The 27010-nt window shown below is 37.7% G+C and overlaps 1 protein-coding gene across 5 annotated transcripts in view; it reads left to right on the top strand.

The window, feature by feature from the left end:
• The first annotated feature begins 2066 nt into the window (after positions 1-2066).
• The window catches only part of ANKRD17 (ankyrin repeat domain 17), a 170108-nt gene continuing 145164 nt past the window's right edge, over positions 2067-27010 (top strand). For 2 of the 5 annotated variants that reach the window (XM_047719497.1, XM_047719496.1), the window contains exon 1: positions 2067-2955. In XM_047719497.1, coding sequence (XP_047575453.1) covers positions 2545-2955 — 411 coding nt within the window. In that variant the 5' untranslated portion in view covers positions 2067-2544. The remainder of the gene's footprint in view (positions 2956-27010) is intronic. The other 3 variants (XM_047719501.1, XM_047719500.1, XM_047719499.1) reach the window with 2 other exon arrangements.

Here is a 27010-nt window from a genome sequence, read left to right as displayed (position 1 = left end):
TAGTTTTCAAGGTTATGATACTCACTTGCTATAAGCTGATGGAGAAAGAGTAAGGGAGGATGTAAGGAACTTTATTAAACCGGAAAATGAATGAATCACTTCCATTCACATTTCATTTGCTAAAAGTCAACCACATGGCCCCAAATAACTGCAAAGGAAATTGGGAATTTTAGTCTAGCTGTATGTCCAGGAAGAAGAAATGTTTCATGAATGGCTAGTCAAGTCTTTGCCACAAGGCTCTTAAAAAAAAAAAAAAAAAAAAAAAAAAAAGCTAGCCAAAAATAACAGAAAGTCACTGCAGGCACTCTGTCTATTCTAACAGGGTAGCTTGACCAAATTTTACTAGTCCCAACAAGATATTCATTTTACTACTATGTAAAAGAGCAAGAATTTATTTTCTTTTAGGAATGGGATTAAAGAGGGTTTTTGATAGTGTGATAGGTACAGAAGTTAGAGTGCAAAGGGTTAACAAGTAAAATTCAGATAAGAGAAACAACGAATGTAGAATCTTCTTTAAAGAATTGTGAAGGAAAGGAAATGGGAGTGGAACCAGAAATATGGAGGATTAAAGATAGAAAAGGTAACAAAAGGAAGAGAAAGCAGCTACTGGAACTAGAGTGCAGATGGATAATTCATCTCTGTAAGAGCAGGGAATGTCTCATTCCTCTGATACTGGAGAAAAGGAAAGTTCTGGAAGTATCTAAGTCTACAGCATTTGGAAAGTTGAACTTTATACCTAATACCATCAATCTTCTTTTGATGTTTGAAGTAAAGTCATATAATGAAATGTGGCTAGGACTTAAGACTGTAAAAAGTATTTTGGTGGGAAGAGAAAAGAAGGTGCTGATGGATATACAGCTGAGCTCCTAGAGCCTAAACCTGTAGTGGTATGATACACAATGTAATGTTCTGCACAGGAACTCAGCAACCACTGTAGGAGAGGAACAGGCAGATAGTTAGCCCAGTGTGTATATTTACTATAGCACTTATTTCACTATACAGCCCCTGAAAGCAGAGACTTTGATTTCAAAAACTATGCACACAGTAGGAACATGATGAATTTTTGTTTGAATGAATTGATTCAGTCATTGCCAATTCTGCCATAGTACTCTGTAGAGTACTGGCAACTGCCCACATTTCATATGGTATGCCAATGCTAAAAAGAAAAAAAAATGCTAAAAAAAAAATTCAGGCACACTCAATTAAACTTAGCAGTCTTAAAATGGCAACTATGTCAGCTGAGACATACTTTTTATCCTGAGCCAGTACATCTGCCTTTGATGTTTTCTTCATTTTCCTTATGCCACTGTACTCTTATTGGACCAGAAAGGGATAATTCTGAATTCAATAAGATACGCTATTATTTCCAAAGTCCTGGAAGTCCTTCATACATCTACAAATCAAAACCCCCTTCACCACATTCCTTCCAAGAGATGCACAGACAAGGATGATTATTTATAATGCTCCCTCCACAGATAAAAGCTGAGTCGGTGAGGGCTGGAAGAACTAAATCAGGGTCATTCCGCGAATCGTCAGCAAAGTCTGGCACAGATCCTGCTTCCTTCTCCTTCCTGTCTTCTCCCCTTTGGAAACTTCAAAGTCGTGGTAATCTCAGACTTGACCTAATCGAACTCCGTAGCACACAACTGTAAACTCAGGGTCGGGAAGTCTCTAACTCAACACTTAAAACTTAGGCAAAGAGGGCTCTTTCACGCACACGACGCCATCTCTCAAAGATCCAAAGCCCTAATCAGGATTCGGAGGTGGGAAAAATGGCCAGGAACGAAACTACGTACGACAGTCCAGAAAGAGGCTCCACCTCCCGGATCTGGCGGTCCGGGCCTCCCGCTAACAAAAGTGTCGGGACCGCGCTTCCGCACCGGCCTCCCACCCTACCCGGGGCGTTCTCCTCCAGCCTGCCGGGGGGCCGCACGCACCGCAGCACGGCCCGCCCGCCGGGACCCGGAACCCAGCCCTCGAAATCTCACTTTCGTCTTTCGGCCACCCGCGCGCCACCGTTCGGGCGACGGCTGATGGCGTCACTGCACTTCCGTCTGCGGCTGCGTTCTAGTCACAAGCGAGGAAGGAAGAAGGGAGGTCTGAAGGGCTGTGTGTGGGGGAAATAGCGAGGAAAGAGAAGAAATCCGGGCGCTCGCCGGCGCTACGACAGTAACCGCGGGTTTCTTCTGTCCCCGCCGCCCCCCTATCGGAAGTCGCCCTAGGCACACTTCCCTCGCCTTTCCGTAGTCTGCCTTCCTCTGGGTCTCCCGACACCCGGGTCTCTCTTTACGCCTCACCCCCCCCTTTGCTCCCTCACACTCCCTCCCTTTCCCTCCCTCCCATCGTCAGCCTCCCCGCCCTTAGTATCGCGAGACGAGGTGAGAGCTGGCGGAGCGGCGGCGGCGGCGGCGGCAGTAGAGGTGACCGAGGCGGTGGCGGCGGAGGCGGCACCGAGCGCTGTGTCGGCCCCGGTGCGGCCGAAGTCGCGGTAGAGCGTAGCCCCCACGCCCCTCCCCCGTCCGCGCCCTCCCTCTTTCCCTGGGGATGGAGAAGGCGACGGTTCCGGTGGCGGCGGCGGCGGTGGCTGCTGAGGGAGAAGGGAGCCCCCCGGCGGTGGCGGCCGTGGCGGGCCCCCCCGTGGCGGCGGCGGCGGCGGCGGAGGTCGGCAGCGGCGTTGGCGGCGGCAGCGGGGCTCGCTCGGCCTCTTCTCCTCGTGGGATGGTGCGAGTCTGCGACCTACTCCTGAAGAAGAAGCCGCCGCAGCAGCAGCACCACAAGGCCAAGCGTAACCGGACTTGCCGACCCCCCAGCAGCAGCGAAAGCAGCAGCGACAGCGACAACAGCGGCGGCGGTGGAGGCGGCGGCGGCGGCGGCGGAGGCGGCGGCGGCGGCACCAGCAGCAACAACAGCGAGGAAGAAGAGGACGACGACGACGAGGAAGAGGAGGTTTCTGAGGCAAGGGCCTGGTTTCAAAGGAAGGAGGGAGGAAGGGACAGTAAAGGGTCGGGGCCGAAGGTGGGAGGGGACTTGAGGTGGGACAGATTCCTGTGGGTTGATCTATCTTAGCGGCCAGGCTTCCCTCTGCCCTCTTTCTTTCCCCGGCCTAAATCGTGAGGTGTGGGGGGGGTGGGGTGGGGGAGGGTAGCTGACACGTGGGGGGTGGGAGGACCACTCAGCGCCCCCCGAGTTGGTGACCAGCAGGTTATCTTGGGATGGTTCACACGGTTAAGGATGGAGGGAATTGGTTAGATTCCCTCTGCACGCCCCGGCGGAGTCGGCCTGGGGTCAGTAGGGCCATGTTATTCCTGGGGCGGGGGCGGGACCGGAGCGGGAGGGATAAGATAATAGGTAGCTGAGTCTCCTGGGGACTGACTAGGAGGTTGGTAAATTTCTCCCACTTGTGAGGTGGATCGGAGCGGTGCTGAGGGGAGGTAAGGTTGTAATGGACTCAGAGCTAAGTATTTGTGTATGTGAGAGACACGTGAGAGGCTGTACTTTTCCATACTGTTCTGCTGCAGGGTTTTTGGTTTTCTTTTTTTTTTTTTCCTTCTTCCCATAATCATTGTGGCTGCTGAAGTAGCCTTTAGCTCTTTGATCTCTCAAGGATTGTGGATGAACTGAACTTAGATCCATATACATTTTTATATAACTCAGTGGCTGAAAAATATATTTGACTCTTACATGTGCATACCTACGTATCTTCAGATGCTTCCTTAGTGAGGAAAAATTAAGGCAGGCTTTGTCGTTTTCCAGATAATATGGGACAACTAAAGAGTGCTTTGAAGCCAGCCTTGCTTGTGGTGAGTTGGAATAGGAAGAAGGCCTCTTGGTTTGTCCTAGTGATCTGGTTTCATAACTGTTTATAATTTTTCCTGGGTCCACAGACAGGCGGCGTTGCAGGACCTTATTCAAAGGCCACATATAACCCAAAAGCTCAGCAAAGCATACCATACTGACAAAAAACTAAGTTAGCCTTATTATCAGCTCTTTTGTAACTCTCTTGTCCACTCCCTGAAATGGAAGCTAGAAAATCTTGATTTGGAGAAAGAAGTTGTAACTTAAGGCAGCAGAAGGAAAACAGCTTTAAAGGCTGATTTTAAATCTTGTAAGAGAATGACTGAATTATCTACAAGTACCACTTGCCATTTATTCTCTTCCACCGAGTTTATCTTGGTGCAGGGCTTCTTTTTTGAAAACTGTCTTACTGGAAGACCAGATTCTCTTTTACCTCAGATTGGATGAAGTTATATAGGTAGAGATACAATAGTTCAAGTACGTATGCCAAAAAGATGGACACTCCTTGCTATTCCGTTATCCAATTGAATTCTAAGAATAGGTTTGTGTTGATAGATTCTGTACTGATTTTAGTTGGACCTTTCCGTATAGGGTGTTGCTTGAGCTACATTTGAAACAATGAAGAGGAGAATGTGATGGGATTCTTATTTCTAATAAAATCTATTATGGTAGTGAGAATCTTTAATTTTATGATTCTTTGCAGAGATGAGAAACATTTTTGAAGTAATCTAGTTCAGCCCTTTTATTTTAAAAATGAGGAAAACAAGGCTTAGACGAAACTGATTGTGGTAGATAGTAGCAAAAGTAGAAATCAAAGTTTTCTAGTGGCTCAGACCAGTCCACTTTTTATGACAGCTTATTTCCCTCCTGACATCTTTAAAAAAATTAGGTAGTGAATTGCAGGGTAACACAATCATGCAGCAGTGGGCAAAGTGCCAATATTTTGTTAAGATTTTTAATTCTCCCACAAAATAGCAGGCTCTGGTTTGGAACTTGGTATCAACTTGAATGCAGTACTTCCTGGAATATTATGCTGTAAACGTCACATACCTAGGTAGTTTTGTTCACTGATTTGGCCTAATAAATAAAACTTTTAATAAGTTTATAGGTGTGTTAATTTTGTGAGTCAGGTTTCTTTTCCTCAGAAAATGGGAATGATATGTATTGACTTTCACCAGCTAGGGGAGTTTCTTTGTTTTTAATATGCTTTATTTTGTTTTGTGCACAGTGCTGTGAACAGTGGGTTTGTCATTTGTTATGAAGATGAGTCAGGAGAAATAAGTGTAAGAAAGTGCAGCCATTAAAAATAAATCCGTATAGGTGCATGTTGAGGGATGAGCAGGCAGAAAGGAGTACAGTATGTTTCTGGACCTGCCTCCATCCTTGACCAAAATAAAGAAGTAAACATACCTCACAGACACTGTAGACTGTAAGCTAAATGGATGAGTTGTGCAGTGTTTTTCATTTCATTATCATTTTATTGACATGTCAGCAGAAGGTTAACTTTCTGGAACTAGGAAGTCTTGTGGCTAATACTCATTGTATTTAGGTCCATTTTCTGATTCAGTCTCTTATTGGCTACATAATGAAGAATATGGAAAACATGATCCCGAGATTATCCTGCTAATAAAAAACATCAAAAGATTAAGGAATATGAAGTGTCACAGTTTTTGTATATAGTTGTGGTTTCAGGTATTTAACCTGAAAAGTTGGAGGATAATTTAGCAAAAATATATACCTTTGCTACAAAGAAATGTTAGCTGGGTATTCTCTATATCTGCTGAAAGAGGAAAAGTTGGAAGGAAAGGAGATTTAATTTAAAAAAGAGCCTTACCTGAATTTTGAAGAACAAGCATCTGATTCTTATTAAATGTTGGAGTAGCTTATTGAGAATTGTATTTTCTATTGAATGGCAGAATAGAATAATCACATTTTTTGATAATTTGTGTAACTTCGTCTATAACTGGAAAAAATGGTGACTAATATGGAAAATGCACAGAAATTTATTTCCTGACATAAAATCGTAAGGCACTTCTTTTCAAATTAGTGACTAAATTAAATTGCTTACTTGAATATTGCAAGAAAAAGATGTTAAAATTGCATGAGTTGATACTCCATTTCAGAAAAACCATCGCATTCTATTGAAGGCATTTTGAAATGTAATTGAATGGTTTTAGTGTTTGCTAATGCAGAATTCAAAGGGGAAAAAACTTTCTTTAAAGGTAGGATTTGTGTTTAAAAGTAACTTTTTATTAAAGATAAAATGTAAAGATAGTAGGAGTTTTTCAGTATTCTGGCTATATTTGGTAAGTAACTTGAGGCTTTGAAGTTAAGAGACAAACCTAGTGGTGAAATTTTAGACACCGGGAGCCAGTGAATAAATTAGTACTGACTTACTCACTTTTGAAAGGATTTGTAAGGCTGGGGAGAATCTGTTTGTAGACCTGGAAGAGGTAGGGTTGAGAATGAGAGAGAGAAAAAAATTATTTCAGTAGATTTTGTTCCCTCAAATTTGCTTCCAAATCTTTTTTTTTTTGGTTGTTTGTTAATGGAAGAATGCCATCCACGTTCCTTTGTTTTAATGGTAGAATCCCAGATGTGTTTGGAGAAACTTACTTGTTCCCCAGTTTCATCTCTTAATTGATAAAGCAATATTTATAAACTAGATGTTAAGATCTTTGAAAAAGTAGTTCTGTCATAATTTTCTTGTCTCCTAGTCTGGTTAAGCACCGTACTTGATTAAAAAAAACATTTTCAGTGAATAATTAGTACTTCAGGAGATTCCAGAATTCATTTGGGAAACCAAGAGAAGGAACAGAGTTTCTCCTTTCTTGGATCCAGGGCTGCCAAATAGCAGATTTCAGTATCTTTCAGTTACTGATTACTTCTCTTAGTGACAGTCCTCCCGTAGGGATCTTTCTCCTTAGGTGTTAGGAAAGCCAATTAAGCCAATGTACATTGATTGTTGAATGCCTGAGAAGTACCTTAAGCCTCTTAGGTGTATTTACATTTTAAAAACATAAAAAAACTATTACTTACTCATTGCCTACTGTGTGTCGAGTCTAGTGTAATGGTCAAGAGCATGGACTAGAGCTTAGAGTCAGATATGATCCATCCCTTACTAGCATTGTGATATTGGACAAGTTACTTAACCTTTCTGCACCTTAGTTTGCTTTTATGTAAATGGTGATAAGGTAGATTCTACTGTATATCATTGGTATGAGAATTAAGTAATACAGATACCATGTATTCTTATTTTATTTTCATCATATCCCTATGAAGTAGGTGTCCTCATATTTGTTTCATTATTCAATACGTGTTTAGAGTTCCTATTGTATGTTGGGCATTTTGTTGTACTGGGTAGTGCTCACTTTGGCAGCACATAAACTAAAAAATTGTTGTACTGGGTAAGTAATGGTGAGCAAAACTATTTTAAGACACATTGATTTTTTTTTTATTTTTTTAAAGATTTTATTTATTTATTTGACAGACAGAGATCACAAGTAGGCAGAGAGGCAGGCAGAGAGAGAGGAGGAAGCAGGCTCCCTGCTGAGCAGAGAGCCCGATGTGGGGCTCGATCCCAGAACCCTGGGATCATGACTTGAGCTGAAGGCAGAGGCTTTAACCCACTGAGCCACCCAGGCTCCCCAGGACACATTGATTTTAAAATGCACCAGTGATTAAATGTAGGTTTTGGGAGGTATGATACTGAGAATAAATGGTTAAACGTAGATCCTGAATAAAGTGGGTGAGTTTCAGAAATATACAGATGTTGGGAGGGGTTATTCATGTTAATTTTAGAGTCAAAGATACTGGCTTAGAAGGAAGGGTTTTAGGTAACTTAATCAGGGTCACATAGCCAGTAAGTGGCAGAACAGGACATAACCTGTCTGTTTGATTCAAAGCCGCCTTGTTTGTTTGTTCGTTCATTCATTCATTCATTCATTCACATGTTCTGTTACGTGTATGATGTTGAGTACGACATCTTAGATGTTGGCATTTCGGATAGTGTGAAAACAAATTCAGATGGTATAGGGGAACGTACTTTTAGGCAGTAGGGCAACCACTGAAGACAAATTGACTACCCCAAGTTTTTCTTTCCTTTTCTTGTTCTTATTTTCTTGTTTCCTTCTCTTTTTCTTACTCAGTGAAAAGGAAGAAATACAGGAAAGTACAGATGAAGTATGTCCATATTCCCACCATCTAGAATTAACAAATGTTAACTTTATAGTTAACAAAACGAAACTTCATAGTGAAAACTACTCTCTCTAGAAGCAGTCTGTTGCTTCTTCCTCCCTCTCAAGATTTTTACTTTGCAAGGTTATTTCCTTTACTAAGCTAAAAATTTTTTTTGCTCTTAAATAGGAGTTGTTAATTTGGGATCTAGATAGGCTGTGAATACCTGAAATTAAACCCTAAATTTTATTGAAGGTGCTTGTGAGGTTTTCTCTTCTTTCTCCCTACCCCCAATAGTGTGTGTGCAGAACTTTTATTAGCTTCTCAGAGAGATCTGTGACTGCCTCCTCCCTCCCTCCCACCCTGTCATTTTGAAACGTTCTCACTCAAATAGTAGTGGGGAATCAGACAGGCATTTATGTGCATTGTTTAGAATTGGGAAACTACTTGTAACCAAGGTAATGTAGTAACACAGAAGGCCTATTTCTGTTGTGAAGTCCAAGACTTATTTGTTCTTTCTGGTAAATTAGTCCTGTGCTTACTCTTACCTTAAATCTTCACATTTTGCCTTTTTAATTGCTTAATTAATGAAACAGCTTTCATCTGTTCTGCTATGGACCACCAGATCTGAAGACGGAAACCTTGCCTTACACATCTTTATATATCCTGCTGTACCGTACCATATATGTTATATAAGTCCTAGTGTCATAAACCTCTGCTAGGCTTTCACGAAGTCAGATTATCTGAAGTAAAAATAAATAAGTAATAAATGAATAAATATTTCTTCTTTAACCACTTACTCTGGAAATATTTGGGAACATCAGAGGAATGCATTTCGACTCCCTGAAGGTTGCAAGAGTATTTACTAGACTGTTTCTACTAGAGTCCAGTTATACCATCTGGTTGACTAAAAGTTCAGTTTTTAGGTCTTGGAGGCAGCATATTTGCATTTTTTGCAGCAGTTTTTTCTGCGTTCTTATAAAGATGATTTAGTGAGTTAGGAAATACCCTTGTAATGAATTTCCATATAATTTTTATATACTTGACCATAGATGAAAAAAATTTCACTTCATAGTAGTGAGGTAGTGCCTGTTGATACCACTTGTGTTTTTGTTAGGACCAATAGAGGGCACCAGCATCCATGATAATCTAGCTCAATCTGACTAACTTCCTTCAACATTCACCTTTTGGAAAAAAAACATTAGGAAATTGAAGGTGGAGAGTGAATATAAATATCCTTCTGGTCCCTGGAATCTTACCTGTCTGGTAGTTATGCTTATCCACTTGGCATGCACAATCAAAATACTCTTCCTATCGTATGGTGTTTAACTTCTTAATGTATATATATTTTTGTCTTTATTTTGTTTTTTAAGATTTTATTTATTTATTTGACAGACAGTGAGAGAGGGAATACAAGCGGGGGGAGTAGGAGAGGGAGAAGCAGGCTTCCTGCCAAGCACGGAGCCTGATTTGGGGTTTGATCCCAGGACCCTGGGATCATGACCTGAGCTGAAGGCAGACGCTTAATGATTGAGTCACCCAGGCGCCCCTATATTCTTATCTTTAAAAACATCTTTCCCAGTCATGAGGGGAAGTGGAATTGTGGAAGGACATGGGTATCATTTTATCATTATTTATAACTTGGGTTTTAATTATCGAAGAGACATGTTGGATTTTATTTTTCCCAAAAATGCTTTGAAACTTGACATCAGTATTCACCTGATTATTGAAAGCACAATGTAGATTGCTTTCTGTTATCTTATAAAACTCAAATATTACCTCGATCTTTTAAAAGAGTCAACTTGGGTTTACTTCTGTGTGAGACTATATGTAAAAGAGGGTCCATTATGAAAAAATGTAGTTTATAGTACTTTAGGAATTCCATTTGGATCCAATGTTCTTTAGTATGTTTATGAACACTTGATAATATGATGAAGTCCCTCTCAACGTGTACAGATAGGTCAGAGTGAATTGTGTTCAATGAAATAAGGTTACTGAGAATAGGCTAAATTAAATAGGTTTTTATGAGTCATGGGTAAAATTAAAAAAATGGGCTTTTTTGGGCAAATGATCTGAAACAAAACATACTTTTTCAATATGGTGTTGAACTAGATGAAATAAGGTATTGGAGAATCCTAACTCTTAAATAATTCTATGATACATCTGCACAAAATAAATTATGTATATTTCTGCCTGCTGTACCATGAAAATGATGACTAAAACTAAGCAAGTTCTAGAGTGGGATAGTTTAAAAATGATGGGAGGGTTAAGGATGGAATCCATGATCAAGGAAGACTGCAGATTATACTTTATTTTTACAGCTTGTTATTTAATGTTCAGATTAATCAGTTACTCAAACTTGAATTGTGGAGAAAAATGAGAGGTGTGTTAGATAGTGTTGTTTCAATTTTGAAAATAACTCCTTATTTCTTATTTCTTGAGATTATTTTAAAGTACACACTAGACATGACTAATTTATGAAAGTAGTCAGTATGTATGCATCTCTAGCAGGGCACATTCTCCTCCTGAGCTATCATTGAGTTTCATTTAACTTTTTTTTTTCATTCCTCCCGTACTCCCCCACCACCCCCAAAAAGGAACAGAAAAGAAAAAAAAAAAAAAAAAAAGTGAAGAAAACCTGTCCTAAAATTAATTGGTGGTCTGGGGTTTTCTTCTTGAATTGTCTTTTAATTAAAAAACCTTTGAGAAATAGACCTGTAGAAAAACTAGTTTCATCAGTTTTGAATTTGGAATAAATAAACATTAACATAAAGCTCTATTTTCCTTTCCCTCTTTCCTGTCACCCTAAATCTGAGACCTGAGAAGAAAATGAATTCTTCTTGTGTATTATACCAGGTCTATTTCCAGTTCAGTCTTTGACCTTATTATTGTCTCTTTATCTTCTCTGTGCGATTTCCCTCTTATTTTTTATTTGAATTTAATAACAGAAATAGCCCTGTTCAAAGATTCCAGTACAGTTCTTAACTAGTTCAAGGTGTGGTATAGGAGTTAATTTTTTTACTTGACAAACATTTATTGACTCTATCCTATGTGTGGCTGTTTTCAGTATATAGTAATCTCAACCATTTCCCTCTCAGTGAATGTTGAAAAGTTAGCTCTAATAGAATAATAGCTGTCTATGTTGAGTTGAATGATTTTTTTCATCTTGTAGGTTAGTAAAACTTAAATTTGTATACATGAAAAATTAGAATGATGGAATTGTTTTTTATGAGTTTTAGAAAATATCACTGTTTATACTTTTCTAAATAAATTTAAAAAGCATTATTGAGACCTAGCAAAATTAGGGATTATGAGGAATTTGAAGAAACTGAAACATTATTCATAGTTTCATAAAATTTAAATCATGTAGAGATAAAATTAATAATAATTTAAAACTGTGAAGATGGTTTTAGTCCTGTATAATTAATCTATTTGGGAATCTGTGTTTTCAGTATAACTGTGTTCCTTTAGAATTGGTCTCATTATACGGATTGTCTTATTTTTGTTTTTTAGTATAAGTTGAATAGACTTTACATCTTTTATGAGTGCCTCTTGTAATGCTCACTAATTTGTGGTATTATGTTCTGATTTTTTTAAGATAAGTCTGTATGTGCTATTATTCTAGAATATCCTTAACCATTAAATGACACCAAAGACTCATCCATTCTAATTTTATCCTGAAGATTTTATAGTGAGAATAGGGGCTGTAAAGGTATACTTGTATATATTAGTATATATTAGTATATTATATATTTATAGTATATAGTATTAGTATATATATAGTGTATATATATACACTATATATATTAGTATGTATATAGTATATAGTACTATATACTATACTATATATAGTATATATTAGTATATATACTAATGCAGATACAAGTATGTTAAAATATGGGAAATGGTGTTATAGGACAGTGTAGAGTACAATGTTAAATATCTTCCAAATTAGATTTTAAATATAGTGTTTCTGTAGTTAAACATTATTAATTAAATTTATACACATTTGTAGGAAATTTGACAAAATGAAAAAGATCTAAAGAAGAATACAAAAATTGCCTATAATTTTATCCTCCACAATTAATCATTATTTTAAATTTTTTCTTTTTTTTCCATTGGTGGATGTTAATCATATCTGTCACAGAGAACAAAGCTGTCGCTTACACATTTTGTATGCTAAAAGTTTCATTGATGAACATACTTAAAATACATCAGTTGAAGAGAGAAGTCTTCAGATAATGGTTATATACTTATTTATCTATAAAAACTAAGGAATGCGTTCATACTTTTAAAAAAGTTTTCTAATAGCTAGAGATTTTTGTCTTATTCTTTCTCAAAGCAGATGTTGCTAACAGCTTGGTGTATATCAATCAAACATTCTAGTTTCTTGGTGGGAGTGAATGAATGAGTGTGGCGTGGGGAAGGGGGTATGTGTGTCTGACAGAGTACATTAAGATTTCCCTCATTGTTCTTACTTCCTTATGAATGTTCCATAGTATGAATGTTCATAATTTATTTGCTCTTTTATATTGGTAGACATTTTTTTTAAAGATTTATTTATTTTAGAGAGAAGGATAGAGAGCATGTGCATGTGCAGGGGAGGGGCAGAGGGAGAGGGAGAAAGGGAATGTCAAGCAGATTTGGAGCCGGATGTTGGGCTTGATCTCACAACCCTGACTGACATGATCATGACTTGAGGAAAAACCAAGAATCAGGTGCTTAACCATTTGAGCCACCCAGGCACCCCTGTATTGGTAGACATTTTGATTGTTTTCAGTACATTGCTATTACTTGTATAATGCTGAAGTGAATGTACAGTTATTTTTGAGTCTAAAAATATTTCTTTGGGATGGATTCCTGGAAAGAATTGCTGGGCCAAGGACGCCTGGGTGGCTCAGTTGGTTAAGCGGCTGCCTTCGGCTCGGGTCATGATCCCAGTGTCCTGGGATCGAGTCCCACTTCGGGCTCCTTGCTCGGCAGGGAGCCTGCTTCTCCCTCTGCCTCTGCCTGCCATTCTGTCTGCCTGTGCTCGCTCACTCTCTCTCCCTCTGTCTCTGACAAAAAAATAAATAAAATCTTTAAAAAAAAAAAAAAAGAATTGCTGGGCCAGAGGTTATGCACATGTTAAATTTAATAAATACTCCCCAAGTTTTACTTGCATCAACAGGGTATTAAGAATATTATTGGAAATGAGCAATCTTGGTTTTTAAAATGTGTTAAAAAACAGTGTTTTGTTTTTGTTTTTATTTTCCTGAGTACTGTTGACATTGGGTAAATTTTAATTTTTATTTTTCATTTGGATTTCTTTTGAACATTTCCTGTTATATCCTTTACTTATTATTCTATTAGAATTGTCTTGTTTTTAGTGATTGTTGGTGCTGTTTATATTTATGCATAGTAATCCTTCACAGTATTATTTGTTCTTCATTTATAGTATTTTCACAATATAGAAACATTTTTAATTTTGTGTAGTAAAATGACTTATTCTTTTATGATTTCTGGAGACCTTCACCCCAATACTTTAAGAAAATATTCTTAGAAGTTTTCTTTTGATAACTGCTGTGGTTAGTTTTTGAAAGATACACAGATATCTTTTTGGGTATAATATTTAATTGTTGTGTCCATTTCTTTCTTATTCTTTTTAGTAGCATTTGACTTTGTTGACTAATTTTTGCCTCTTAAAAATTGCTGTTCTTTTGCTTATGTAATACCACCCTCTTCTGTTTCTACATTACTAGCTGCTTTTATTGGTCTTCTTTCTTCCTCCTAGTCCCCTCACTCACTGTACATTTTTTGGTTATTTGGTATCTCATTGCTTAGTCCCGAACCCTATTTGGTCTTGTATGTAGTCTCACTTCTTAGGTGATCTTATCTAGTCTTGTGTATTTATGTATATGCTAGTGACTATCAAGTGCATATTTCCAATTTAAACCTTTCTTCTTGAGTTCTGGTATGAACCTTTTGGTCACCCAGCATTGGTACAAACCTTTCTCCTAATACATACTTTTCTTCCTTTCTCAAGAGAATCTCTCCAAAGTTCCATCCAGTTACTAGACATAGCTCAACATGACAGATATCTACATATTTCTTTTTTTCTTAATTCAGCAAGTAATCTATAAAACAATAAGTAATGTGTCCTTTTGTCCAACCCATTACACAGTGGAGAAGGAAAGAATAGAAGTAGATAGCAGATCCTTCTGATCAGAAGATTCTGCTTTGGCAACTATATAAATTCCTTGGTTAAACTTTTGATTTTGCTCTATTGGTGGAATGCCCTTTTGACTATTGTTTCCCCTTGGCTTTGTTCTTAGGTGATTCTTTCTTGTTATTTTCCTTTGCCACATTTGAAGTAGTAGGCATTCAAGAATATGACATCCTAGGAATTGCACAACATTTATAGCTTCCTGCCAGTTGATATAGATTAAGGACCTGTACGGTTTTTAAGGTTCAGTCCTAGGTTTTTATAGACCAGTAATGTAGTTTGGTGGTACTCTTCAAAAACTTTACTAATAGATTTCTGTTCTGTTCTAAGTCAGTACCATATGACATTCTCTTTAGCAGACCGTTTTTAGTCATAATTTGTGAAATCTACTCATTCTTCTTCTAGTCTCTGTGCTAGGCCTGTTCCTCTTTGCCTGTGTTACTGGGCTACCTTGAGGGCATCTGAAATAATAGGCTTGAATGGTGTATCAGGCAGGGTTTAACCAGAGAATTAGAACAAACAGATTTATATATGAGGGGGTGGGAGAGAGGTAGGTATTAAAAGATTTATTGTAGGGAATTGGATTACAATTCTGGGAGCTGGCTAAGTAAATCTGAAATTTGTAAGGTGGGCATTTGGGAAGGGATGTCAAGCAGTCTAGAATCCATGGGCATATGTTGACACTGTTCTCGCTAGGCATTTAGGAGAGGAAGATCCAGGAAGGGAGAACAATAGACTCAGCTGCTACTTGGAGTCTCATTTGCCAGGAAGGGCCCAATCTCTTTCAAGACCTCACCTACTAGGTCAGGCTCACTAAGGATGATCACCATAGTTTAAAAGTCACCTGATTAGGGACTTCAATTACATCTACAGATCCCTCCACAGCAGCACATAGATTAGTGTTTGAATACTTAAGAGGAGGTACTTACAAAATGGCCGCTTGCCTTCCCCTCCTTTTAGTTTAGCCTAACCAAGTTGACACATCAAAACCCATCACAAAGGGGCCCTCTTCACATGTGCTTTGCTACTCTGTGGAAAAGAACCTTTGTGGTCACAGAGTTCTCTTGGTGTATTTGGAGCACAAAAATCCTGCCTTTCCTAACCTGAGAGGCCTCGATTTATTGGACTGAGGCTAAGGTATGGTTTGCTACTGAGCTCACAGTGGCACTGTATTTACGTCTGTCTCGGTTCTATGTTTACTCTTGGTTGAGCTGATGTTTTTGCCAGTTCTTTAAACAGCCAATACCCATGATTATTCTGAGTTTTTCTAACTGCTTTTCTTAGAGCTATATGCACCTGTTAGTCATGGAATGTGCCTTCCCCATTATTGCAGACAAGAGTTTTACTAAGTGGTTTGGTACTGCCTAACAGAGGTGTGGTTTGTTTTCCAGCCTGACATGTTTTCTTGCTGTATGTCCTCTGAGCCTTACCAGAGTTTTTAGTAGTTTGTTTTGGCAGCACTCTGCTTCTAATTACTGTATTGATTAAAATATAAGATGGGTTGTTGGAACAAAGAGACTCCAAAACACATGTGGTTGAAGCAAGATAGATTATGTGATACTGTGGAGGTTGTTCTTCCGGTCATGCATAGGTGTAAGTTTTCCTGTTTTGTTACATCATCCCTAAACCTGTGCTGTTGAGTACGGTAGCTGTGTACCACATGTGCTTGAAATATGCCTAGTACAACAGAGTCTAGATTTTTAGGTTTATTTAATTTTAATTAATTTTAATAGTCACATGTAGCTAGTGGCTACCATATTGGAGAGTCCCAGATAATAGAACATACACATCATCACAGAAAGTTTTATTGGACAGCTCTGCCTTAGGGTGTTGACTTCATCTACCAAGTCTGATTTGGCTCACTAGCATCACATCCATGTTCCAGTCTGTTATGGGCTGAATTGTGTCTCCAAAATTCATGTTGAAACCTTAATCCCCATTGGTGGGAATGCAAACTCAGTATGCATACCGTGGAAAACAGTATGAGGTTTCCTCAAAAAATTAAAAATAGAGCTGCCCTATGGTCCAGTAACGGTACTACTGAGTATTTACCCTCAAAATACAAAAATACTAATCCATAGGGATACATGTGCCCCTATGTTTATTGCAGTATTATTTACAATTGCCAAACTATGGAAGTAGCCCAAGTGTCCTTCAGTAGATGAATGGATATAGAAGATACCCCCTCCCCAACACACACACAGGAATATTATTCAGCCTTAAAAAAGAATGAAATCTTGACATCTGCAACAACATGGATAGAGCTAGAGAGTATAATGCTAGGCGAAATAAGTCATTCAGTCATGTGATCTCATTTATACATGGAATTTAAGAAACGAAACAAGTAAAGGTGAAAAAGAAAGAGTGACAGACAAAGAAACAGACCCTTAACTATAGAGAACAAACTAATGGTTATCAGAGGGGAAGTGGCTGGGGAGGTGGGTGAAATAGGAAATGGGGATTAAAGAGTACACCTACTTACCATGATAAAAAAATAAAATGATAAACCCTAACACCCAGTATCTAAGAATGTGACTGCATTTAGAGGTAATGCCTTTAAAAAGGGAATAAAGTCAAATCAGGTCAGATGGGTAGACCCTAATACAGTCTGATAGGTGTCCTTATAAGCAGAGGAAATTTGGACATAGAAAGAGACACCAGAAATATGTACACACAATAAAGGTCACGTGAGGACACAGCAAAATGTGGCTTATCTACAAAACAATGATGGAGACCTCCAAAGAAACAAAACATGCTAACAGCTTGATCTTGGATTTCTAGCCTAAAAAACTGAGAAAATAAGTTTTTGTTTTTTAAGCCACCCAGTCTGTGGTATTTTGTAAGACAGCCCTAGAAAACTAATGCACAGCACAAGAGAAATAAGAAATAGGAAGGCAGCCACAGGTACTTCCTTTTATTGAATTGGCCAAGGATTTGCAAATATCACTTCCTGACCAGAACTTAGTTCTATGTCCATACCTAGGACCCCATTCTTGCTATATGGCCATCACACCCCCATATAACTTGTGAAGAAGTGTTTTACTAAAAGAAGGGTAGTGTGGATATTGGAGGATAATTATGGTTTTACACAAACATAATTTGAGGATTACATTCTTTTTATGGCTAACACTACAAGGAAAAAAGTTACTCCTGGATCCTGAAATAATCTTGTTGGCCTAGCTTGGGTCCTGTGTCCATTCCTGAACCAGCCATCGATAAGGAAAAAGATGCTTTGTTTAGGTATAAATCATGTCTTTTTGGCCTTCAAGACTAGGAGAGGTCATTTTCACCTGAGTTTCATGGAATGGTTTCCCAGAAACTGTTTCTGTTGCCAAAAAGGTGAGATGGCAGAGTGGGAAGGGAAAGGATACAGGACATAAGATTTCCAAAGTCTGCTTTGAAATTTCCCAATTCTCTCCATCTTTGCTGCCATCACATTAGCCCAGGCTGTTCTCTTACTTGGACTTCATAGTAGTTCAATTTGTTCTAGCTTCCTTTCTTGTCTCCTTACACTTCATTTCATTCTTCATGCAGCAACTAGGCCAGTCTTTCTGAAACGTAAATCATTATTTGACTTCTCATTGCTCTTAGAATAATAAATACCCAAACACTGATGTTGGCCTGTTTAAGACTTTGTATGGCTGCTCCTTCTTGTTCTAGCCTCATTTTATATCATTTTTTAGTTCATTCACTGTCTTCTAGTCCTGCTGTCCTGTTCTTAGAGTGTGGAGACTTCCTCACTTAGGGTCTTTTGCTTTCTTTCTAGGATATTCTTCCCCTAGTTCTTTGTCCCTTCTCTTTTAAGTTTCAGCTTAGGTATCCTTTCCTGTTCAGGGTTGTCGAAAGACACTTTTCCTCCCTATACCTCTCCTCTTCTCTACCCTCCCTTTCAGTTTCTGCCTGTGACCTACTGGGGTAAGAAATAGGAGGCCCTCTTGGCCTTTAACTAAGCTTTATTAGTATTAAATATTTTGTGGACTCTTCTGTTTCTTACCACTTATGTGGGTGGTGGGAGTAGGGGAGTTTGGGTGTTTAACATTCCCAGATTAATAATAGCTGTTTTTTTTATTCCTATGTCCACAAAAGTTTTAGTTATTAGATTGTACCTTTTGATACTGTTCTTTTTATACATGGAGTGTCATCAACTCTCTGTGATTTTTTTTTTTTTAAGATTTTATTTATTTATTTGACAGACAGAGATCACAAGGAGGCAGAGAGGCAGGCAGAGAGAGGAGGAAGCAGGCTCCCTGCTGAGCAGAGAGCTGATGCGGGGCTTGATCCCAGGACCCCGGAATCATGACTTGAGTCGAAGGCAGAGGCTTTAACCCACCGAGCCACCCAGGCGCCCCAACTCTCTAGGATTTCATATGGCTCAACCTAGTATGTTAGAATACTTTGATGTCTTAGAAGGCAGTTCTCCCTCATTGATCTGTCAAGAGTTTTAAATATTGTTTGTTTAACTTGTCAGATGGCTTTTGCAAACCGCCATAAAATATGCCTATTGAGATTTAATTGGAATTAGATTGAAATATGGATTAATTTGAGAAGAAATAGATGTATAATACATCCAGAAACATGGCTTGATTATTTTCTTCAGGCCCTTCTGTCTTTAATAAAATTTTACAATTTCCATACAGATTTTGCACATTTTGGGCTGTTTATTTCAGATTATTTTATAGTTCTCATTACTGTGATGCGTGGTATTTTTTCTTCCATTATACTTTGTAATTAGTTATTGTTGGAGTCTAGAAACCTCTTGATCTTGTATATATGGCCGTTAAACCAAATCCTTTATTAAGTCAGTTTATTGAGTTTTCTGACTAAATTGTTATATTGACACCAATAAATGGTTCTTTTGTCTTTTCCTTTTCAGTGCTTTTACCTCTGGTTTGTTTTTCTTCTTGTTGCATCAGTTTTGAACCCAAAATGTTGAATAAAAGTGGTAATAGACGCAGTCATTATCTAGGGAGTGCTAATGGGAGTACTGCTGTGTCACTACTAAGTATAACGCAGGTATCCTCTATTAGTATATCTCTTTCTCTTAGCTCACTAAATTTTATCAGAAATGCAGACTAACTTTTATCAAATGCATTTTTGGCATCTATTGAAATGAGTATTTATCCCCCCCTCCAATTTATTCATATAATGAATTGGAATAATAAATTTTCTAATATTAAACTGTTTGGAACACTTAGTATGATGTAGCATTCTTTTAACATATTCTTGGATTTGATGTCATTAACATTTCAATTTATATTTTCTGGGAGATTATCCATTTCATATTAGATTTTTAAATTTCTTGGGAGACACTACATTCCTTTCCTACATCGCCTTGTAAAGATCTGTGCTTGACAGATGAGACATTATGCATTCTTTTTCTTTTTAATCTTTGATGTGTTTTTAGCCATATTTGCCACTTGAATGTTAGAAAGGAGTTTGATCAGGCACTTTGATCTCTTTATAGTTTCATAATTTTTTAAAGTGGCCTAAGTAATTTAATGCATACCTCGTCTTTTGTAATTGAGAAAAATGTAATTGTGGTAAAAAAAACACAACAAAAATATTACCATTTTAACCATGTAAGGGTGCAGTTCAGTAGTGCCAAGTTTATTTACATTGTTCTGCAACAGATCTCTAGAACTTTTTCGTCTTGCAAAACTGAAACTCCCCAGAAACTTAAACAACTCCCCATTTACCTCTTTGCTCATCTCCTGGCAACTACCATTCTACTTTGTTTCTATGAATTCGACTACTTTAGATGATTAATATAAATAGAATCATATAGTACCATTTTTGTGATTGGCTTATTTCACTTAGCATAATGTCCCTAAGATTCATCCATGTTGTAGCATATGGAACATTTCCTTCCTTTTTAATAAAGACTGAATAATCCTTTGTGTATATATCTGCCACATTTTGTTTATTTTTCCATTGATGTACATTTGGGATGTTTCCATCTTTGGCTATTGTGCCTCTTGTTTTTTTTACACTTAATTCATATCTTTTGAATTTAAATTGGCTTATGGATGGAGACAGGAACTCAATTAATCTTATATTTCTAAATGGTTAATCAGTTGATTTGGCTATTTCAGTCTATCCTTTCCCACTCTTTGAAGTACTACCTTTATTTCGTATATTTGGATAAGAGAACAGTAGACTGGATGATATTTTCTCATATACATCTTTAGGTGTGCTGCATTTGTATAACCTTAAGCCCCACGTACTAAAATTAGTTGTTTGTACTAAACAGTTTCCTGTGCTTTCTGACACATAGCTAACATCTGCAGGGTTTTATGGTTAACAAAGTAATTTTCCATATTTTCGTTGAATGTAGTCAGTGGTCTTTTGAAACAATCTCTTTTTCTCTTAACTCTAAAGCTCTGAGCAGGCTTGGCTTCTTTCCTCTCTTCCCTCCCTCCCTTACACATTTCTAGTAGAGAAGTAAAGGTGCTTTTATGAAGAAGACAAGAGCAGTGATGGCATGTAAATAGTTTTCTTATTAATTTGTGATGTCATTAGTCTTAATGTCTTTGGACTTGAACATCTCTATACATATTTAGGGCAGGAAATTCTATGAATGTGTTTTAGTTCTATTGTATTATCATTCCAGTGTTCTTTAGTTTTGTTTCAATGCTTTTGAAGTATATTTCAAATAAACTAGGAATAATTTAAAACTTAACGTAGTTGCTTTTCAAGAAATGCCAGCATGGAAGAGCTGCTATGAGACTCAGCTAGGTAAGTTTTAATTTCATTGGTGGGATGACACATCTTTTTTTTTTTTAAGATTTTACTTACTTATTTGACAGAGAGAGAGGGACATGAGCAGGGAGAGTGGGAAGGGGAGAAGCTGGCTTCCAGTGGAGCAGGGAGCCTGATGTGGGGCTATATCCCAGGACTCTGGGATCATGACCTGAGCCGAAGGCTGACGGTTAACGACTGAGCCACCCGGGCGGCCATTACACATCTTTGGAATCAAACCTGTGAGAGAGTATGCAGCCATGATACTAAACTGTGGTATTTTGTTTTGTTTTCTTTCTTTTTTTTTTTTTTTTTTTTGGTGTGTGTGTGTGGGAGGAATCTTAAGGGAAATTGCATTATATTTTTTCTATTTTTATTAAGTCATATAGTAAATGTAAACTGTAAAAATTAATATAGTGGAGGAAGATAAGGTATAATGTTGAAAATCTCCCTTTTACATCCTAAGGTATAAATCTTAAGTGTATGTAATTTCATGCTTTTTCTGTGCATTTTCACACATTTACCTACATGTATATTTATGTAAACAGATTCTTGTTTTGTATGAATGTGGGCATGATAAAAATACTTCGAGATTTTTTAATTAATAGTTTATTGTATTCTTTCCATACAAATACACATGCAGTTTCTTGTTTCCTTTAATGGTTGGGGAGTATTTTCTTGTCAGGAATCATGACTTCCCTGGTTTTATACAGTGTTTGTAGCCAGTGTTTTGGTTGTACCCAGTGTTCTGCCATTACAAATAATGCTACACTGGACTCTTTTTGATATACATATGTTTGTGTATATGTTTCTCTATTTTGGTAGGATATGTTCCACTGGCGAATGTGCTAGACCAAAGGTGGATGGGTCTGTTTCTATAATTCCCATTTTATTATTTGTGTCAATAGTATATTTTTTAAACTATAGTAGTTTTGTAGTGATTTAGTATGTCTGGGGATATGCTAGGTCAAATGTTAGCTTTCAAGTCCTATTAATATCTGTTTTCTCTGGGTATTGCTCTTAGCTGACTGCTTTATCCATAAAGAGCCAGATCACCTCTTCCCTGAAGTTGTTCATAACATTTAGCACATTGAGTAATTATAATCTGAACAACTAATATTTTATTTTTTTAAGATTTTATTTATTTGAGAGAGAGGGAGAGAGAGAGAGAGAAGGAGGAGGGGGAGGGGCAGGGGGAGAGGGTGAGGTAGAGTCCCCACTGAACAGGGAGCCCAACATGGGGATGACATGGGGATGTGAGGTTGTGGGGCTTGATACCAGGACTCCGGGATCTAAGACCTGAGCTGAAGGCAGATGACTAACTGATTGAGCCACCAAGGTGCTTTCAACAACTAATATTTTTAAAGAGTGCTTACTATATACTAGGCACGGTTTGAATTGCTTTATCTCATTTAATCCTCACAGCAACTCCTAAGAGGTAGATAATATTATCCACATTTTATAGTTGAAAAAAATCAAGACAAAGAATACCTTGCTCAAGGTCACAGTAAATGATGGAAATGGAATATAAACAGGGCAGTCTCACGTCAAGGTGTGCTTTCTTAACTCCTATAAACCATTTCCTTTCTTACTAGTCTAATGGCCTTCCTAGTAGTTAATCAAGAAATATGTTCTGTATAAACTATTAGAGATCACTAGCTAATTTCATCTTGTGTGTAGGTCCTCTTTACAGACTTGTGTGAATGACATTTTATTCTAATTACACATAAGTAGTAATTGTCCCAGTATATATGTTTGTTAGAACACCACATTGTAAAACTGTTCTCACGTCTCTTCCTCACCCCCAAAACACTTTGTCAGAGTGTAGCTAGTTAATGTTGTTCTGTTCTCTTTTTTTTTTTTTAATTTTTATTTTTAAATTTTTGAAATAAACATATAATGTGTTTTTATCCCCAGGGGTACAGGTCTGTGACTTGCCAGGTTTACACATTTCACAGTACTCATCATAGCACATACCCTCCCCAATGTCTATATCCCCACCACCCTATCCTGTCCCCACTCCCCCCAGCAACTCTCAGTCTGTTTTTTGAGATTGATCCTCCCGATCCCATCTTCTTTCATTTTTTCTTTTCCTACCCCCTCAATCCCCCCCATGTTGCATCTCCACTTCCTCATATCAGGGAGATCATATGATAGTTGTCTTTCTCCGACTGACTCATTTCGCTAAGCATAATACCCTCTAGTTCCATCCATGTCGACGCAAATGGCAAGATTTCATTTCTTTTGATGGCTGCATAGTATTCCATTGTGTGTGTATGTATGTATATATATATACCACATCTTCTTTATCCATTCATCTGTTGATGGACATCTAGGTTCTTACCATAGTTTGGCTATTGTGGTAATTGCTGCCATAAACATTCGGGTGCATGTGTCCCTTCGGAGCACCACGTTTGTATCTTTAGGATATATACCCAGCAGTGCAATTGCTGGGTCATAGGGTAGCTCTATTTTCAGTGTTTTGAGGAACCTCCACACTGTTTTCCAGAGTGGCTGCACCAGCTTGCATTCTCATCAGCAGTGTAGGAGGGTTCCCCTTTTTCCGCATCCTCGCCAGCATCTGTCATTTCCTGACTTGTTAATTTTAGCCATTCTGACTGGTGTGAGGTGGTATCTCATTGTGGTTTTGATTTGTATTCCCCTGATGCCGAGTGATATGGAGCATTTTTTCCTGTGTCTGTTGGCCATCTGGATGTCTTCTTTGCAGAAATGTCTGTTCATGTCCTCTGTCCATTTCTTGATTGGATTATTTGTTCTTTGGGTGTTGAATTTGCTAACCTCCTTATAGATTTTGGATATTAGCCGTTTATCTGATATGTCGTTTGCAAATATCTTCTCTCAATCTGTCAGTTGTCTTTTGGTTGTGCTGTTTCCTTTGCTGTGCAAAAGCTTTTTTTTTTTTTTAAAGATTTTATTTATTTATCTGACAGAGATCACAAGCAGGCAGAGAGAGAGGAGGAAGCAGGCTCCCTGCTGAGCAGAGAGCCCGATGTGGGGCTCGATCCCAGGATCCTGAGATCATGACCTGAGCCGAAGGCAGCGGCTTAACCCACTGAACCACCCAGGCGCCCCTGTGCAAAAGCTTTTGATCTTGATGAAATCCCAGTAGTTCATTTTGCCCTTGCTTTCCTTGCCTTTGGCGATGTTCCTAGGAAGAAGTTGCTGCCGCTGAGGTCAAAGAGGTTGCTGCCTGTATTCTCCTCAAGGATTTTGATGGATTCCTTTCTCACATTCAGGTCCTTCATCCATTTTGAGTTTATTTTCGTGTGTGGTGTAAGGAAGTGGTCCAATTTCATTTTTCTGCATGTGCCTGTCCAATTTTCCCAGCACCATTTGTTGAAGAGGCTGTCTTTTTTCCATTGGAATGTTTTTCTGTTCTCTTATGTTTTGTTGTTTCGCTAACCCATTTTGGGAAAAATCACGTGAATGATTTTGAGATGGATTTTCATAGATTGTGAATGAATAGTATAGTATTCTTAACCTTTTTTGGAACATCAAATCAAAATACATACTGTTAGACGATGTCTTTCATTGTAAGTGCTCAAAATATAAAGTGAGATGAAGGCCATATTAGAACCTGCTGCATCTCTTCTTAATTTGTGTTGTCAAGTAAGTATGATATTGTAAGCTGAACCTCTCAGAGCCTCACATAAAAGGGGACATAGAAATAACCTTCTTTTGGTGGTGATCAGATGAGATAATGTATGTGAAAACATTTATAAACTATTAGGAGTCTCCATAAATAATAGTTGTTAACAAGTGAAGGATTAGGAAGAATGAAGAGCTCTTTGAAAGTGGAGTTATTGGTTTGGTTATTTTTTAAAAACACAATTTAAAATATGTAATTTAGAAAAATCTCAACTCTATTCATTTTCCTTCCTAATTCCATTCCATTTATTTATTTATTTATTTCACAGATTGCCAGTAAAACTCTTCAGCTGTAATTATACATGTGGGTTAATTTATTTTGGATGGAGTCAATTCCCTCATACGGAATGAGAGACTATAACAGAGATTCTGCAGATAGTCACATGGGTTAGATGCCCTTTTAGGATAGTAGTCTGGACTCATTAGATCTTTAGTATATGTGCTGCTGAAGTAAGCACAGATGTTTAGTATTTAAATAGAATATGTTCTTAAATTCCCCCAGAATTAAAAATACTTACAGTACTTTATCATACTGTTGTTAATAAAAAGGGATTGATAAGGGTAATGCAAAATTCAACGTCCTTTCCTTACTCTTTTATCTCCTTTTCTGGGAATGGTGAAGCAAACTATATTATCTGTGACTTCTCTGCTATAACTTTGGCAGATGATTCTGTGATTCTAGATAAAATGGCAAAGTATCAAAGCAAAGATTTGACCATGCTGTTTTCTGTATCTTGGAACCTTTGAAACACATCTCTAACTTGCTTTGTGGATTGGTTTTTCATTTGTACTTAATTTCTTTTCTTATTTTTGCCACCATATAACCGTTACCTCACGGTCCAAGATCCTTTCCCTCATTTGACCCAATTTTTTGCTCCAGCCCCAACTCCAGTTGCTGAGTTCTCTTGGCCAGATCCAAATACTAGAATATGTTTTAAGGTGTGAATGTGCTTTAGTCTGTGGGAGGTCTTTTCATATGTGGAAGTTCTTACTTACTTTGCCTTATCCACAGATCCTCTTGTCTTTTATGACAAAATATTAAAAAAGGAAAAAACAAAAACGAGGGTTTGGCATTTTAGCTTTTTGTGCTCCATGCATGAGCAACTTCTTTGTGTTACACATGGAACCCTGAAGCGCAGCTTTACTTGGCTGGAGAACCCATTTATTGGTTTTGGCAGCCTTCAATGTTAAGATTCATATATCTTAATCAAATAGTAGGGTCCACTTGACTTCATTTTCAGAAACAAGTTTTTTTTGAATATCTTAATCAAGGGGCAGTTAGGAATAAGGGTCAGATTCTACTTTCATTAAACCACAGGCATGGCAGTACTTGATAATTTCTGTGCCTGACATAAAATTACATTCCATTATGAAATAACCCATTGCCTTTGTATTTCTTTTCTTACAAATATTTCTCCTAGAAAGAAAGCATTTATGGACAGAGTTTGAAATCAAGTTGGGAAAGTTGCTTTTGAATTATTCTTTAATACCATGTGACTTTGGGAAAGTTACTGCTCAGCCTCATTATATTCATTGATACTGGGGCTAATGATTTTTTTCCTAACATTTTTTTTAAAGAATGGAAATTATATATCTAAAACACTGTTTTACATGTTAGAGGTATTCATTAGATGTTTTTCTGGATATAGTTATTACATAAAATTATTGAATGAAGTTGTCATTGTTCTTTTTCAGTCAGGAGCAGTTTTCTTTACCTTTTTTAGGTCACGAATTTTAGTTATTAGAGTCTGATGAACACTGTGGACCTAATTTTCCCCAAAATGTACTTAAACATAGGTACAGCACTTTGTATATTGTTTTAGGAGGCATTCTAAAGGCATAAGTCTGTGAACCATGAATTATGAACCTTAGGTGAAGAGTACTGAATTTCATCTTTTATCCATTGAGGAGTTCAGTGACCATCTGTACTTTTTATTGTCTCTAAAACTAAAAATAAGCAACACTTTCCCCACCTTTGCTCCAATAATCACACCAGTAGCTACAGAATTTTCTTTGAGGGGTTGCCACTATATAACCATTCAGAGAATTTTGGGGTTTTTTTTACAGTAATAGATTAGAAAATTTTAAATTAATATCACCTTTCCTCCTTTGCTCTTTTTCTTTTTGAAACCACTGGAATCTTGACTTGGAGAAAAAACTCTGTGAGAGATAATTGGTTTTTATGTGTGCTTTTTTACTCCTAGAGGTATGAAGGTTGTGTTACGGAATGATAACATATATTTAATAAAGTTTACAGCTTATTTCCTCATTATATGTTTAACAGCAAACCATAAAGCATTATTTTTATTTCTTCAGGCTTATTTTATAGTTATTGTCCTAACTTTTCTTTTAAATATGTTGGATTGAGCGCATACCTTTAACCAGTGTCCCACCGATGTGTATAAGGATTCAATTAAATGGCAGTGC

This window comes from Lutra lutra, chromosome 2 (assembly GCF_902655055.1).
Source record: "Lutra lutra chromosome 2, mLutLut1.2, whole genome shotgun sequence".
In the NCBI taxonomy this organism is placed as follows: Eukaryota; Metazoa; Chordata; class Mammalia; order Carnivora; family Mustelidae; genus Lutra; species Lutra lutra.
Note: the sequence above shows the minus strand (reverse complement) of the source record. Positions and strands in the feature narration are given on the sequence as shown.